Source organism: Crocuta crocuta, unplaced genomic scaffold, assembly GCF_008692635.1.
Source record: "Crocuta crocuta isolate KB4526 unplaced genomic scaffold, BGI_CrCroc_1.0 scaffold39, whole genome shotgun sequence".
In the NCBI taxonomy this organism is placed as follows: Eukaryota; Metazoa; Chordata; class Mammalia; order Carnivora; family Hyaenidae; genus Crocuta; species Crocuta crocuta.
This window is the reverse complement of record NW_027533334.1, coordinates 6,387,231-6,404,972: the sequence shown is the minus strand read 5'-3', so window position 1 is coordinate 6,404,972 and position 17,742 is coordinate 6,387,231. Positions and strand designations below refer to the sequence as shown.

The 17,742-nt window shown below is 35.3% G+C and overlaps 1 protein-coding gene across 1 annotated transcript in view; it reads right to left on the bottom strand.

Moving 5' to 3' along the window:
• Positions 1-17,742, bottom strand: part of RGS22 (regulator of G protein signaling 22) — a 104,810-nt gene that overhangs the window by 64,773 nt on the left and 22,295 nt on the right. The window contains exons 6-8 of the mRNA XM_077748218.1: positions 16,983-17,144; positions 8,298-8,472; positions 6,165-6,298 (exon numbers count right to left, since the gene is read on the bottom strand). Of these exons, the coding sequence (XP_077604344.1) occupies positions 6,165-6,298; positions 8,298-8,472; positions 16,983-17,144 (471 nt within the window). The remainder of the gene's footprint in view (positions 1-6,164; positions 6,299-8,297; positions 8,473-16,982; positions 17,145-17,742) is intronic.

The window sequence follows — 17,742 nt, the reverse complement described above, 5'->3', positions numbered from 1 at the left end:
TGTGTGTGTGTGTGTGTGTGTGTGTGTGTGTGTTTAGAGAAGTTCTTTAGATGGAGAGAATAGTGAGCAAAAATGAAAGTTTAAAAGGCAACGGATAAAAAAATAAAATAAAATAAAGGCTTCACGTTAACTAATTTGCTTAGGGTAAGGGGACACTAATTGTCAAGTGAACACTATATAACACATACCAAACACTGTGCTAAATACAATTAACATTATCATATTTAATCCTCATAATAGGTGGGATTCATAAGGATTTATATATGGTAGTGTGGGGTGAGATAATGGAAGATTTTGGAGCTAGACTAATGACTTCAGACATTATACTGTTTTCCCTCTCCATACCTCACTGCAATTATTTGAAACCTTATTTTCCAGGTCCATAAAACATGCCCATTCCACCTCACCAATATATCTGCATTCCAATCCACCAGCAGATTGCCTTGCAGCTTCTTCTCAGACAAAATGTAGGTAAAATATGCTTGAGTTTCTCAGGCCAAAGGTAGGTACAGCATGCTTCAGTTTCCATTCCCCAATGTAGCAGACACTGTTTGACTGGCTAGCTAACTCAGCACCCATTCCCAGTGACATAGCTTTATAACCAGCACTACTGAGATACTGATAAAGCTAAATATTCACTTTCTAAGAACATCTTGCAGAGAGGGATTGTCATGTGATACACTTATGACTAGTGGAGATACAAAACAAAGTCTGCTGGGGAACTTCTAAGAAAGCTTGCTTTTCTGACCAAAGGGAAAGATTAATGAAAATCGCCCTTCTTCCTTTATGATTGGAAAGCCTGATGTCAGAAGCTACAACACCAATGAATATGAAAGAATGGCTAAGAACATTACAAAAATTCAGGCCCTAATATTTCTGATCCGGGGAAGCAATACTGCAGTTACCTACCCTCAGATTTCTTGTTCTGTCAGAAAAATAAGCCCAATTTGTCTAAGCCATTGTTAGTCAAGTTTCTGTAATTTGCAGCCGAAAACACTCTTAAATTATTTATCAACAAATACATCCACCTATACCAAGCCTTATTTCCTTCCATCCTGTCTCAGGAAAAAGTGTCCTATATCCTCTCCAAGGTTAATCTCATGGCCTTTGTTCTTGAACCCTTCCTTCCATTCTCCTTTGAAAATACAGACCTTTGGGGTGCCTGGGTGGCTCAATCAGTTAAGTATCTGACTCTTGATCCAGCTAAAGTCACAATCTCACGATTTGTGAGATCGAGCTCCATGTTGGGCTCCATGCTGAAAGCACAGAGCCTGCTTGGGATTCTTGCTCTCTCCCTCTCTCTCTGCCCCTCTCCAGCTCATGCACACATGCGTGTACTCTCTCTCTTTCAAAATAAATAAACTTAAAAAAAGAAAATACAGACCTTCTTCTTACTCATGGATCTTTAACTTCTTCCTTTTCACTAGATACTATTCTAAGCATATAAACAGGCTCAAGTCTCCACCACCTTAAAAATACCTTTTTCCTGTAAAGAAAATCATCAAATTTTCTTTTGAAAATTTGAGAGCAAGAAAAAAGGGACAAAGGAATTACAAAATAGCCAGGAAGCAATTAATAAAATGATAATGAGTCCATACTTATCAATAATCATTTTACATGTAAATGGACTAAACTCTCTAATTAAAAGGCACAGAGTAGTTTGGATGCTCTCATACATGCTGAAAGGCATATAAATTGTTATAACTCCTATGAAATTCAACTTGGTAGTGTCTAAAAAATTTTTTGAATCACATGAACTTTGATTTAAAAATTCTTTTTCTTTAGGAATTTAGCCTGCAGACATATGCATTAACGTGAAATATAGCAAATATACAACACTGCTTTTAATAATGACAAATACTGGAAATAATGTCCATGAATAGAGTGAAAATATAATAATATTTGGCATAAAATGAAAGATAACCAGACATAAGGAGAGATAAGATTATAAGAACAAGAAAAAACAGATTATAGTATATCTATTATTGTAGTACATTTACTGTTATGAAACATGTTAGATAAACTCAGTAAAAACAAAGATACAGGAGGGGTGCCTGGGTAGCTCAGCTGGTTAAGTGTCTGACTCTTGATTTCAGCTCAGGTCACGATCCTATGGTTCACGAGATCAAGTCCCATGATGAGTTCTGCACTTACAGTGCAAGATCTGTTTGGGATTCTCTCTCTCTTTCTCTCAAAACAAATAAATAAATATTTTTCAATATTAAAAAAAACAAAGGCATGCAACAAGTTTATAGCATGATACTATTTTTGAACCATGTGTATATTTCCAATTTTGAAGATAAAATAATTTTATTTTAATAAATGACACATACAAAAAAACTCTCTAGATACTCTCCACTGCATGGGAAATAATCTCCAAATTGCCTAACGTGACACAGAAAAATGTCACTATCTGAACCTCCATTATTGTTTTAGCTTTTATCTTGCCTTTTTACTGTAATACTCTGTATCTAACCACAACTTAAACTAAAAACAATATATAGTTCTCAAAATTCAACTTTTCTCTCAATTCATACCTATATGTCTTTTCACTTGTTTTATCACTTGAAAAATTAAGATGATGTCTTCTTCATGGGGATGCAGGCCATAGGAACTAATATAATGCAAGAAAAGTATCTACAACCAAAGCTTATTAACTGCTATTTTTGGAATTAGCATACAAGGTGATTTAGACCAACTCTCCTTTTGAAGACCAACTAGATAAACTGAAAAAAATACAAAAATTAATTTGCTAGAAAAAATCTGAGTGCTAACAATGTAGTTAAGAATTTTGCGGCCAACAGAAATAAGCCCACAATTATATGGTCAATTAATATTCAACAAAAGAGGTAGAATATGCAATGGGAAAAAGACATTCTTTTCAACAAATTGTGCTGGGAAAACTGGACCGCTCCTTGCAAAAGAATGAAACTGGACCATAATTTTACACCATATAGAAAGATAAACTCAAAATGGATTAAGGACGAACCTAAAACCATAAAACTTCTACAAGAGAACACCAGCAATAATTTCATGGACATCAACCATAATCACATCTTTCTAGATACATCTCTTGAGTCAAGGGAAACAAAAAGCAAAAAGAAACTATTGGGACTGATTAAAATAAAAACCTTCACAGCAAAGGAAACAATCAGAAGAACTAAACGACAACCTATAGAATGAATGGGAGAAGATATTTACAAATGGCATATCCAATAAAGGGTTAGTAACAAAAATAAAGAATTTACACAAATCAACACCAAAGAACAAATAATCCAATTTAAAATTGGGCAGAAGAAATGAACAGACATTTCTCCAAAGAAAACATGCAGACGGCCAACAGACATCTAAACATCACTCATCGTCAAAGAAATGCAAATCTAAACTACAATGAGAAATCACTTCACACCTGTCAGAATGGCTAAAATCAAAACCATAAGAAACAACAAGTGTTGGTTAGGATGTGGAGAAAAAGGAACTCTCTTGCACTGTTGGTGGCAATGCAAACTGGTATAGCCACTCTGGAAAAAAGTATGGACATTCCTCAAAAAGTTAAAAATAGAACTACTCGACAATCTAGTACTTGCACTATTGGGTATCTACCCAAAAATACAAAAACACTAATTCATGTATTTATATTATACAGTAGCCAAATTATGGAGGCAGCCCAAATATCCATCGATAGATGAATGGATAAAGAAGATGTGGTCTGACTTTATATATGTGTATACACACACACACATACACACACACACACAGAGGAATATTATTCAGCCATAAAAAAAGAAATCTTGCCATTTGTAACAACATGGAAAGAGCTAGAGAATATAATGATAAGTGAAATAAGCCAGTCAGAGAAAGAGAAATACCATTTGATTTCACTCACATGTGGAATTTAGGAAATTTTTTAAAATGAGCAAAGGGAAAAAGAGAAAGGCAGGCAGACCAAGACAATGATTCTTAATTATTGAGAACAAACTGCTGGTTACCAGAGGGGAGGATGGTGAGAAGATGGGCGAAATAGGTGATGGGGATTAAGAAGTCATTTGTGATGAGCACAGGGTGTTGTATGGAAATGTTGAATCACTTTATTATACACCTGAAACTAATATTACACTGTGTTATGTACACTGGAATTAAAATTAAAAGCTTTTAAAAAGGTAACATAATGGAGGGGCGCCTGGGTGGCTTAGTCAGTTAAGCGTCCGACTTTCGCTTAGGTCATGATCTCACGGTTCGTGGGTTTGAGCCCCTCGTTGGGCTCTGTGCTGACTGCCAGCTCGGAGCCTGGAGCCTGTTTCAGTCTGTGACTCCCTCTCTCTCTGACCCTCCCCTGCTCACGCTGTCTCTCTCTCTCCTAGAAATTAAAAAATTAAAAAATAAATAAATAAATAAATAAATAAAATAAAATAAAATAAAATAAAAAAAGGTAACATAATGGAAAGCATTAAAAAAAAAAGTGGTATATGTACAATGGAATATCTTGCCATTTGCAACAACATGGATGGATCTAGGGAGTAGAAGGCTAAGCAAATAAGCCAGTCAGAGAAAGACAAATGCCATGATTTCCCTCATATGTGGAATTTAAGACACAAACAAATGAACAAAGGGAGGGGAAAAAAAGAGAGAGACAAACTAAAAAAAAACAGACCCTTAACTGTAGAGAACAAACAGATGATTGCGAAGGTGGGTGAGGGGGATAAGTGAAATAGGTGAAGGGGATTAAGAAGACACTTATCTTGATGAGCACTGAGTAATATATGGAACTACTGAATCAACTATAAACTTTATAATTTAATCAACTATAAGCTAATTTAGCGTTGAAACTAATATAACACTATATATTAACTATGCTAGAATTAAAATCAACAACAATAATAATAAATTTTTAAAAAGAATTTTGGGGCCGAAACTCATTGAAGAGGAAAATTCCCAAAGGTAAGGATTCTAGGAAGATGTCAGAGTAGAAAGCACCAGAAACCTGCCTCCCCACCTAGACAACTGAACTGGCAGAATCTAATGTAACCGTTTTGGAGCTTTGGAGTCTACTTAAGGCTTTCAACTTCCAGGGAAAGGCTTAGACAGTAAATCATGGTTAATTTTGGTCAGTTAGAGCCCCTTTGCACAGTAGTAGCTACCCTTCCCCCCCGCCCTGTGGCAGACAGTTGAGCACATCTTCCTGGAGCATTCTACACACAGCTGCAAGAGCCAAGGTGAGCAGAAAGGACGGTGTCTGCCAAATATCAGGGACCTGTGCTCTGATCTCTGATTGCTGTTGCAGATCACAGAGATGCAGACAGAGGCAGGTGGCCATTCTTGTGGTACCCAGTCCCCCTCAGGTTGAAGTGATTTCCAGGGAATTTAAAGAGACACTACCCTTCCTCCCAACCCCACTCCTACCCAACCTTCAGTTTTCTCTTTTTTTCCTTTTAGAAGTCAGACATTAAAGATTAGGATTCTCAAATGCAACTGCATATGCAGGGAAAAGTTATAAAGTAACCACACATGTCCTGGAAAAAGCACATACTAGAAAATACCCTAAGTTTTACTGCAGGCTGATCATTGGCACAGTCTACAATAATAAAAACATTAAAAATAAAGTTAAAATGGTAGATTTTATGTTATGTGAATTTTATCTCAAAGAAAAAAGTGGAAGTGAAATAATAAATTAGAAAACAGAAAATTATTCCCCAGCAGATCCCACACCAAAGTTAACATCAAAGGGTATTTATTTAGGTTGAAGGAAAATAATCCAACTCAAAATAAAGAATAATGAAAAGAGTAAATATGCGGGCAAAGCTAAGTGAATAAATATACTGTGTTAAACAATGACAATATTTTTGAGAGTCTTATGACTTCTCAAGTTTGAGAAATACCAAACTATTGAATAGGACCAAATGAGAGCTGGAGGGCAAACTTCTCAGAAGTCTTTGGGCCGTACAGCTCATGGGAGGCTGGAGATGAGAGGCACCAACCATTTCAAATTACTCATCTCAGGAGTTCTGCTCCTAATTTAGACTATACCTGACTCTAATACCTATCACCGAAATATAAGGAACTCAAACAATCTATATATTCAGTTTTCTATTTCAATTTAATTTTTCAGTTCTTTCAAAGTCTTATCATTGTAGAATAACACTTGGCATGTCAAAAGCCACACCTACCCTTTCTCAATCGCATCATCCTTCGAAGAAATTAGATACAAAGACTTGCTCTTCCAAGGTTTCTGAACTGCTGTTTTTACTCTAGGTGGTTTCTTAGATGATTTAGGACGTTGTAATAAATTGGATTCTTCTTTCTAACAAGTGGTAAAATAATAAACCAAGTGAAAAATGAGCAATATGAAGGGGGAAAAAAGGCCAGAGAATAAAGCATAGCTCTGCACATATACCTTAAGCTTTGATCCCTAGAGGATCTCCTCTCTCGTTCTACTGCCTACCATGTTCCCACTAGATTAAAAACGTACATCTTCCCAAACTCCCACTTTTCTACACCCAGCATGCTGAAACCCCTACAACTCTTTACAGTATAAGAAAGGCCAAAGGTTTGTATATCCCTACTCACATCATTGTGAAAGAAGACTCTTTCCTAGAGGGAGAACTTCATAAAACCTTTTCTTTATTCTATAATCGAATAGGTTTTAGTCCATCTGGGGGGTAGAGATGGGAGGATGAAGAATGGACATAGGGAAAGGAAGCAAGGATACCACTGGTCCATACTAAAGACCTCTATCTTAAGAAAATATTTCCTTCCATTTTTGGACATTTTATTTTTGTTCCCATTCTTAAATGTTATTTATGGTAAAAGTTAACTATTTGGTAAAAGCTACATGTATGAATCAAAAAAGTATAAACACATAAAAGTCCAACTCGAGGAGAAAGACACAATGATCTGAGTGTGGGAGACATATATAAATGTAACATTATATAAAACTTTAAGAGTAAGGATTATGAAATTATGACACATGGAAAATGTGATGAAGATGTTTGAAGAAATCTTCAGAATACAGAGGTATAAGCACATTAAAATTAAAGATTCACAACAAGACCAAGAGAAAATAAGTAATAGTTGCCTAGAAGTAGGTGAGACCAGAAGTGATTTGTCTCTTCAGCTTCCAAATTTCCAGTAGTTTTGTTATTTTTGTGATTTGAAAAACAAACACCAAGTTTTCTTATATGTCAACTTCTATTAGAATATGATATATGTTGCTGGAGAGCAAGGAATATATTTGTGATGTTTTATTATCGAGAACAAACAATAAAATCTTATATACACTCTAGGTCTCTAATAACTACTAATATTTCTTAAGAATTCCACAAACAAAACTAATTGCTTAAGAATGTTTTACACATAACTTCCTAGGTATCAAGGTCCACATCTGTTTCAGTAATTCAGAACACAGCATGACATTAAGCAACACTCAATAAATGAGTGGTACCATAGGGGGCTAAGCTTATTAAAAGTATCATACAAAGTGGTCAAATTCATAAAAACAGAATGTAGAATGGTGGTTTCCAGAGGCTGCAGGAGGAGGAGAAGGGGAGTTGTTTTAATGGGTATGTAGCTTCAAATCTGCAGGATAAAAAAGTTCTGGAGATCTGTTTCACAACAATACAAATATACTTACCAGTGAAGTAGATACTTGAAAATGGTTAAGATGATAAATTTTATGTTATGTGTTTTTCACCACAATGAAACAAGCTTTCTTTAAAAAAAAAATTAAGCGTATTATATAGAGAACTTCCAGATTTTTGCTTGGTATGGTCAAAGAATAGCAGAGAGGCCAGTGTGGTTGGAATGGACTGTTAGAGAAGAGGGATAGGAGATGAGGTCAGGAAATTAGCAGGGGTATGTATAACTATGTAAAGACCTTGCCTGGATTTTATTCTGAATGAGAGAGAAAGCCACTAGAAAATTTGGAACAGGTGAGTGTTATATCCTTATTTTTAAAGGATCACTCTGGCTGATTGCTGGAGAACAGACCATAGGTTTTCTTAATTCATAATTGTCCAGCATGTACATTAACAAGCCCCCAAAAAGCTTACGATGAAACTTAAGTATTAGTANGAAAATTTGGAACAGGTGAGTGAGCATATCCTTATTTTTAAAGGATCACTCTGGCTGATTGCTGGAGAACAGACCATAGGTTTTCTTAATTCATAATTGTCCAGCATGTACATTAACAACAAGCCCCCAAAAAGCTTACGATGAAACTTAAGTATTAGTGTACAAAACACAAGCATGGATATTTTTCTACACACATGATAAGGGGATCAAAGTATCAATGTCCACCCTACCTGCATATCAGATATCTGTGGGATGCACGATTTAGGTCTTAATGGCAAGAGCGTTGCCATTTGTGGAAAAGGGTCAACATCCTTCCTTGGCTTCTCTTGACGGAGGTGCCAGAATTTCAGTTCAGCAGTAGCATGTTTTGCTGAGGATGAATGATGAACACAGAATCTTGGCGCCCTAGTCAAAGGAAAAACATATTTAAGATTAAGCTAGACAATAAGCCTCAAAAAATGGAAAGCCTACAAAATGTATACTGCCCGTGCTCACAATTATCAGTCTTACCAAACTCCTTTTCTAAAAATGTCCACTTCTGTTTCTGATGCCTGACTTAAAAATCTATTTCTCTATGATCTATTAACTGCCTGAAATCACACTCACTCATATAAAGAGGCAATATACATTAGGAAAAAATAATAAAATTACATTCAATTTACTATCTGCTTGATTTGAAAAGAAGTCTATAGAACTATTTAATGAAGGAATTTTTAAAAAATAACTAGAAACAGGCACCCTCCTACACTGTTGGTGGGAATGTAAACTGGTGCATCCCCTCTAGAAAAGTGTGGAGATTTCTCAAAAAATTAACAATAGAATTCCCCTATGACCCAGCAATGGCACTGCTATGAATTTACCCAAGGGATACAGGAGTGCTGATACATAGGGACACNAATTTAAAAAATAAAATGGTAAAAATAAATAAATAAATAAAATTTAAAAATTAGTTTCCAGTAAAATGAACATGAAATGCACCTGTGATCATTTTAAGGCAGTTTAGTATTTATCTATACCAAATAAAAACTAGTAGATGAAATTCACATTTTAAAATCTATAAACATTTTTAAATGTTTACCTATACTACTAAAGTGAATTGTGATTCATATGATCTATTTTCAAGCTTTAAATCTGAAGGTAGGAATTAGTTTTACAACAATTTATATAAATGACAGACTAACGCTACTTCCTGAAATCTAGGAAAAAGAATGTTTGGCACAGTGTCAAGGCCATACTTAATTGGATGGATATCCTGGTATGTAGTCTGTGGGCTCTTTATTGGCTAGAGGCCTAACTCCAGCTGTCAGGCCTGATGCTAATTGCTGCTTGGAGCAAGTTTTCCCCCTGATGCCACAGCCCAAAGACCAATTCCCACTCCATATTTCAGGTCTTTGTATAAAATTGCTTCCCTGTAAAATAGAAAGAAAGTAGATATTCCCCTGATGTGAACACAGGTTGGGAATGGAAAAGAATCCAAAGTTCACAATTAGTTTAGATTCAGAAAGCATAATGTATAAATCTGGGTGGGCATTATTTTAGAACCTTTACTTGCAGACTTGGAAATATCCAAAATTACCTCTTGTCCTCATGTTAACCAGCAAGTGGAAATATCTACAAGATCCTTATCCAATAAAGCACCCATGTACTAACCAGGAAATCTAGGTGTCTCAATTTTCTGATTTCCATCATTATATTATATTCATATGGTCCTGTAAGTCTCTGCTGCCCCTACCACTTTAATATTCCATTCTTATTCCATTCATAACATTAATTTTTATTAGCCACTATGTAAATTCACCAAATATTGTGGAATAAGCTTCACGGTCAAATCTAAACTGGTCTTGTATTATTTTTCATGCTTCCATCATATGAGTTCTCATTTACACTGACTACACACATCTTTATTCTCAAGCTCTAGAGGGTGGGAGAAGGCATCTGTGACATAATATTATCAAATATCAAAGGAGCTGTATTCAATATGATGTGTATGTATGTATGTATACATGTTTATGTGGGTGTGTGTATCTCTCTCAATAGAAAAATGGGCAAATGAGATNTGGAATAAGCTTCACGGTCAAATCTAAACTGGTCTTGTATTATTTTTCATGCTTCCATCATATGAGTTCTCATTTACACTGACTACACACATCTTTATTCTCAAGCTCTAGAGGGTGGGAGAAGGCATCTGTGACATAATATTATCAAATATCAAAGGAGCTGTATTCAATATGATGTGTATGTATGTATGTATACATGTTTATGTGGGTGTGTGTATACACACATAAGTGTGTGTATCTCTCTCAATAGAAAAATGGGCAAATGAGAAACAAGCAACTCATGAAAATTGAAATCAAAATAACTAACAAGCATTGAAAAGGTTATCAGGCTCACTAGTACTCAAGGAAATGATAGTTACAACCACAGGACACCAATGATACACCAAACACATGGGCAAAAATTAAAGTCTGACAATACTAAATGCTACCATGGATTTATAGCAATGGGTACTTTCATATCCTGTCCGTGAGAGAATAAATGGGCACAGCTGCTGTAGAAAAATGGCTATGCATACAAGAATATGCACTGCAGCATTGCTTTTGTGAAAAGTAGGAAACAAACCCAAATGTTTTAAAATGATAGCAATTATGGTATATTCATGCAGTGGAATACCAATATACAACATAATGAAAATTATTAAAATCCTTAAACACAATTACAGACAAATCTCCCATCTAATGTTGATAGAAGACACACAAGAATGCATACAACATGTTCCCATTTATGTAAAGTTGTAGAACAGGCAAAAAAAAAAGTATATGTTTAGGTGTTTATTTGCATACATGGTTGGTAAACTATAAAGAAAAGAAAGAGGGTGACAATCACAAAAGTCAAGATAGTGGTTGCCTTCGAGGAGGAGTGAGGATGTTGTAATCAATTAGGGATATTCAGTGATTTTGGCACATAGTGGTTACAGCCCACGTAGTGGTTACCTAAGCAAGCATTTGCTCCATAAAATTCATTAAATGCTTTATTTTTAAGTTTGAAATTTAAAGAATACACATGATTTAGCTAGGTCAAGACAAGGATAAGAGGATTCTGGGAAAATGGCAATGTGGCCCAATTTGTTTTTCTACCGCTCAGAATCCCTCCATACAAACAGGACAACTAGAGAGCAAAACTGAAAACTCATGGACAACATTTATAACAGAATGTTAATGTGACAAGGCATTCCCCCAAACACCAAGATATAAGTAGGTGGGACAGACTACTGTCAGCCACAAGACCTGCATGGTGTTGGCACTTAGGTAGAAGGAAGTGTCTGACAGACCTGAGAATGGAAGAGCACCAAGACAGCTGGAAAAGCAGAGCAGGTCCATTTGAGGACTTTTGCCCTCTCCAATACTGACTGAGTACACACAATATTCAATCACATTTCTATTTACCAATAATGAACTGGGAAGCTATATTTAAAAAATATAAACTATGATACATGCAACAATTTGGATTCATTATGCTTTGATGGCATTTTGCTGACAACAGAGGTCTCAAAAGGTTACAGATTGTATAATTTCATTTATGTGACATTCTCAAAATGACAAAAGTAGTGACAAGGAACAGAGCAGTGGTTGCCAGGGACTAGGAGTGGAGAAACAGTGTAACAAGGTTAGTGTGAGAGTTTGGGGGGAGGGTGACAGAAGTGTTAGCATTTTGATTGTCAGAGTGGTTACATGAAGCTATACAACTTGATCTTCCTGTATGTTAATGTAGAACATAGAAAAGAAGGAAAGAGGAAGGATAGCCTTTTGAGTAAGTTAAGATGCACAACTGGATATCCATCAGTAAAAACTAAAATCTCTCAAAGAACAAAAAACAAAGCAACTAAACCTTGACCTTAATCTAACACCTTATCCAAAAATTAACTCTAAATGGACCACACACTTTAATGTAAAACATAAAATTATAAAGGTTTTAGAAAAAAATAAAAGAATACCTTTAGGATCTATAAGTAGGCAAAGAATTCTTCAGTTTGAAACCAAAGTATAATCCATAAAAGGAAGAATTGAAAAATTGGACCTGATCAAAATTCAAAAACTTTGCTCTGTGAAAGACGCCCCTCTCTTTTTTTCCTTTCAGATAGTTATATTTATTCTGAATAGTAGGTGCAGGAAGCAACATTTTACGTAGGAACATTTGTGTTAGTTGAATTAACATTGTCCAAGACTTCTTTGCCTCTACTCTGATGAAATGTTTGGAGCGAAACATACCTGAAGCCCTTGATACAGGCTATCCCCCAATATGTCACCCTCCCACGGACAATCCATATGTGATGAACTTCAGAATTTCTCTTGCAAGTTCTTTTATTTCTTCATGATTATCTGTTTTTTTTTTCCTTCAGTTAATTATGGTCTTCGTAACTGAGTATGGTAACTTGAGTTGTGGATTTACAAATTTTCCATTTGTACCTCCAGTTCCACTCCATCACTACAGGGTTCTCTCTGTTCTCTTGTTTGTAACTCTCTTCCACATTGATAAGAATTCTGGTTCTCATTATCTGTATTATTTTTACTTTTTTGCTTAATTTAGATTTTTTTTAAATAAAAGGATATAACCCAAGAATAGTCAGATGGAAAAGATGCACACAATAAGGTATGTGGTAAGGAGTATAGAGCTTCCATGCCTTTTAAGCATACCACTCTCCCCAAATCTCCATGTGTTCACCAATCAGGAAGCTCTCAAAGACCCTTTTAAGAAGTCTTTGGAAAGCTTGTCTTTGAAAAGGCAAGCTAAAGGCTGGGAGAAAATATTTGCAAACTACATGTCTGACTAATGACTAATATCTACAATATAAAAATAACTTTAAAACTCAACAATAAAAATTCAATTAGCAAATAGACAAAAGACATGAACAGACATTTCACTGAAGAGGATATGTAAATAACAAGCACTTGAAAAGATGTGCATCTTTGGAGAATGGCAAAGTAAAAACACAACAAGATATCACTGCGCACAGAATGTGCACATTTAGAATTTTCTATTAAAAATAGAAAATTGTGACAACACCAAACAATGGCAAAGATGCACAGAAACTGGATCCTTTTTTACACTGCTGGTGTATGATATACCAACTTTGGAAAATAATTTGGCAGTTTCTTTGAAAACTAAAAACAGACTTACCATGTGACCCAGTTATCTCTCTCTTAGACATTTATCCCAGAGAAATGAAGATTTATGCTCATTCAGAAACCCGTACATGAAGGCTCAAAGCAACTTGATTAGTAACAGTGAAAGAGTGGAAACATCCCTAATGACCTTCAGTGGGTGAATGGATGTGTAACATCCATACAACAGAGTGCTATTTAGCAATGCAAAAAAAATTATTGATACACACATCCACGTGGATGGATCTCAAGGGAATCATGTTGAATGAGAAAAGGATGTCCCCAAAGATTACATATTGTATTATTTCATTAAATAATAGGTTGGTGGTTTCCAGGAGTTAGGGATGGGAGGAGAAGGAGGTGGGCATAGTTGCAAGAGGGCAGTACAAGGGAGGTTTGTGGTAACTTCTGTGTCTTGACTGTAGTGGCAAATTCGTGAATCTCTAATGTAATAAAACTGGATAGACCTAACTATACACATACACACACACACACAAATAAGTGTATGTGTAACTGGTAAAATATGAAAAAGATCGGTGAATTATATTAATGTCAATTTCCTCATTGTGATATCAGATTATAGTTACACAAAATGTTACCATTAGGGGAAACTGGGTAAAAGCTACACAGAATCTTCTCTATTATTGCTTACAACTGCATGTGAATCTATAATGATTTCAAAATAAAAAGTTAAATTAAAAATCATTTCTACTGTACAGTAATATTTTATTAAGTTGGGTGGTGTACACATGGGTACCCGTTATAACTTACACCTTTATGTATGCCTTAAATATTTGTTTTTATTTATATTTTCCTTTCTTTTCTTTAAGTTTTTATTTAAATTCCAGTGAGTTAACATACAGTTTAATATTAGTTTCAGGTGTACAATATAGTAATTCAACACTTCCACACAACAATCAGTACCTATCACAAGTGTACTCTCTTAATCTCTATCACCTATTTCACCAATCCCCCCCCAACCTCCCATTGATAACCATCCATTTGTTCTTTATGATTAAGAGTCTGTTTCTTGGTTTGCCCCCCTCTAATGTTTTCCCCTTTGTTTGTTTTTTTTGTTTCCTAAATTCCACATATGAGTGAAATCATAAAATATTTGTCTTTCTCTGACTGACTTATTTCACTTAGCATAATACTTTAGCTCCATCCATGCCATTGCGGAGGGCAAGATCTCATTCTTTTTTATAGTTAATATTCCACCATATATCTATACTGCCTCTTTATCCATACATCAGTTGAGGGACACTTGAGCCATTTCCATAATTTGGCTATTGTAGATAGTGCTGCAATAAACACTGGGGTGCACGGATCCCTTAGAACTAGTACTTTTATATCCTTTGGGTTAATACCAAGAAGTGCAATTGCTGGATCACAGGGTAGTTGTAGTTTTAACTTTTTGAGGAACTTCCATACTGTTTTCCAGAGTGGCTGCACCAGTCTGCAATCCCATCAACAGTGGAAGAGGATTCCTTTTTCTCCAGATCCTTGCCAACACTTTGTTTCTTGGGTTTTTTATTTCAGCCATTCTGACAGCTGTGAGGTATTATCTTGTTGCAGTTTTGACTTCCATTTCTCTGATGATGAGTGACACTGAGCATCTTTTAATTGAGATGTCTCTTGGCCATCTGTATGTCTTCTTTGTTAAAATGTCTATTCATGTCTTCTGCCCATTTTTATTGGATTATTCATTTTTTGCATGTTGAGTCTTATAAGTTCTTTATATATATTTTGGATATGAACCCTTTATCAGAAATATCATTTGCAATATCTTCTCCCATTCTGTAGGCTGCCTCTTTACTTTTGTTGTTTCTTTTTCTGTGCAGATGCTTTTTATTTTTATGAGGTCCCAATAGTTTATTTTTGTTTTTGCTTTTCTTGCCTCAGGAGACATATTTAGAAGGAAGTTGCAATGGCTGATGTCAAAGAGGGTACTCCCTATGTTCTCTAGGATTTTTACGGTTTCCTGTCTCAAATGAAGGTATTTCATCCATTTTGAATTTATTTTTGTGTATAATATAAGAAAGAGGTCCAACTTCATTCTTTTGCATGTTGCAGTCCAGTTTTCCCAACACCATTTATTGTAGAGACTATCTTTTTTCCATTGATTATTGTTTCCTGCTTTGTTGAAGATTAATTGACCATATAGTTGTGGGTTCATTTCTGGGTTTTTCATTCTGTTCTGTTAATCTATGTGTGTATTTTGTGCCAGTATCATACTGTTGATCACTATAGCTTTGTAATATAACTTAAAGTCCAGAAATTGTGATTCCTCCAGTTATGCTTTTCTTCTTCAAGGTTGCCAAAGCAACCTTTGATGGTTCCATAAAAATTTTGAGATTATTTGTTGTAGCTCTGTGAAAAATGGTGGTAGTATTTTGAGAGGGGTTACATTAAATGTGTAGATTGCTTTGGGTAGTATAGACATTTTAACAATGTTTGTTCTTCCAACCCAAATTTAGCATGGAATATCTTTCCATTTGTTTGTGTCATCTTCAATTTCTTTCATCAGAGTTTTATAGTTTTGAGAGTACAGATCTTTTATCTCTTTGGTTAGATTCATTCCTAGGTATCTTATTGGTTTTGGTGCAATTGTAAATGAGATAAATTACCTGATTTCTTTTTCTGCTGCTTCATTATTGGTGTATAGATATGCAACAGATTTATATACCTTGATTTTTTATCCTGTGAATTTACTGAATTTGGATATCCATTCTAGCAGTTTTTTGATATAGTCTTTCAAGTTTTCTACATAGAGTATCATGTCATCTGCAAACAGTGAAAGTTTTACTTTTCCTTGCCAACTTAGATATCTTTTTAAAATCACATTTTGTTGTCTGATTGCTGAGGCTAGGACTTCCAGTACTGTGTTAAATAACAATGGTAAGAGTGAAAATGTTTAAGTTTTTAAAAAAAGAAACAGAAAAACAACATTCTATCTATATATGGAAAAGTGCAAAACATATCTGTAACCTGGAATACCTAGATGGGAGATGATGCCAGAAAAGTGGGTGAGGGACCAATTATGATAGCCTTATTTGCTAATTTAAGGCATTTGAACTCTGCACTGAAAGCTATGGGAAAAGATTACAAGCAGAAAAGTAACATAATCAGATACATCACAGCCACAAGACAGCTCAATGACCTTCAAATGATACACAATTTTCTCCACTGTGTCCCCTCTCTGTTCCTTATTTAGAGTCCTTCAAGTGTCAAGTTAAACGTTACCTCTCCTCTGTATCCTGTGTGATCACCACACTTTCTTTTATTATACTCATTTCCCATGTATGTTCCTTTTACTAGATTGTAATCACTAAATTTGTCTATATTTTACCCTAGGGTCCTTAGTACAGCACTTGGTCTATAGTAAGTGATCAAAATATATTTCTTGAGATGATAAATCTGTAACTTTTTCAAGATGTACACACACACACACACACACACACACACACACACACACACACACACTGATGAGATACTGACCAGAAAATGGTCAGGGGTAGTGTGCTCACAAAGTTAAAATGGAGCTTAAATACTGTCCACTCTTATTATGGATTTAAACCCCTCCCCCAAACACCTGAATTACCTTAAGGGTGAGTACTTTAAGGAAGGTGAAAAATATGATAATCTTGTCATTTTAAATCTCCATAAATTATAAATCAGTAAGACAAAAAAGTATAACTTGAAATTAGCCTAGGAAAAGTAAAAGCAAATAAGTTTAATTCACATTATTTTTCTTACCAATAGAGAAGTAAGGGTTTTACAACCTCAATCTGAATATTTCTTAAGTGTTCTTCATTCCACTGAGATGCATCTAGCAGTTTAAATTTTGATAATATTTCTGCAGAAAGGTAGCAATCTCCACTGCTCACTAAATAGGATTTTTTCATCTTTTCAAGATGTCTAAAATGAGACACACACACACAGTGCTACAATATTCAACAAGCCAAATGTTTTCACTTCTAAAATGTTTCAGACAAGTAACGAACTGTCTCAAAACCAACACTGAATTACAGGAATACCAATGTGAAGATAAAAATATTTCTTACAATAATGGAAATAAGAACGGTATTTTTTGTAGGTTGAACAATGGCCTTCCAAAGATATCCATGCCCTAATTCCCAGAACCTCTGAATGTTACCTTACATCGTCAAAGGGATTCTGTAGATGTGCTTAGGATTTTGAGATTAACCTAGCTTATCCAGGTGGCCCTAATATAATCACAAGGGTCCTTCTAAGAGGGAGGCAGGAGGGCCAATCATAGAGAAAAGATGTGAGGACAGTAGCAGAGGCCATAAAGAAGATGCTATGTTGCTGGCTTTGAAGATGGAGGAAAAGCCATGAACTAAGGAAAATAGGTGAACTCTGGAAGCTGGAAAACTCTCCCCTCGAGCCTCCAGGAGGAATGTAGCCCTGCCTACCCATTTTAGACTTCCTACCTCTGAACTATAACAGAACAAATGTTCATTGCTTTAAAAGCCATTAAATGTATGGCAATCTG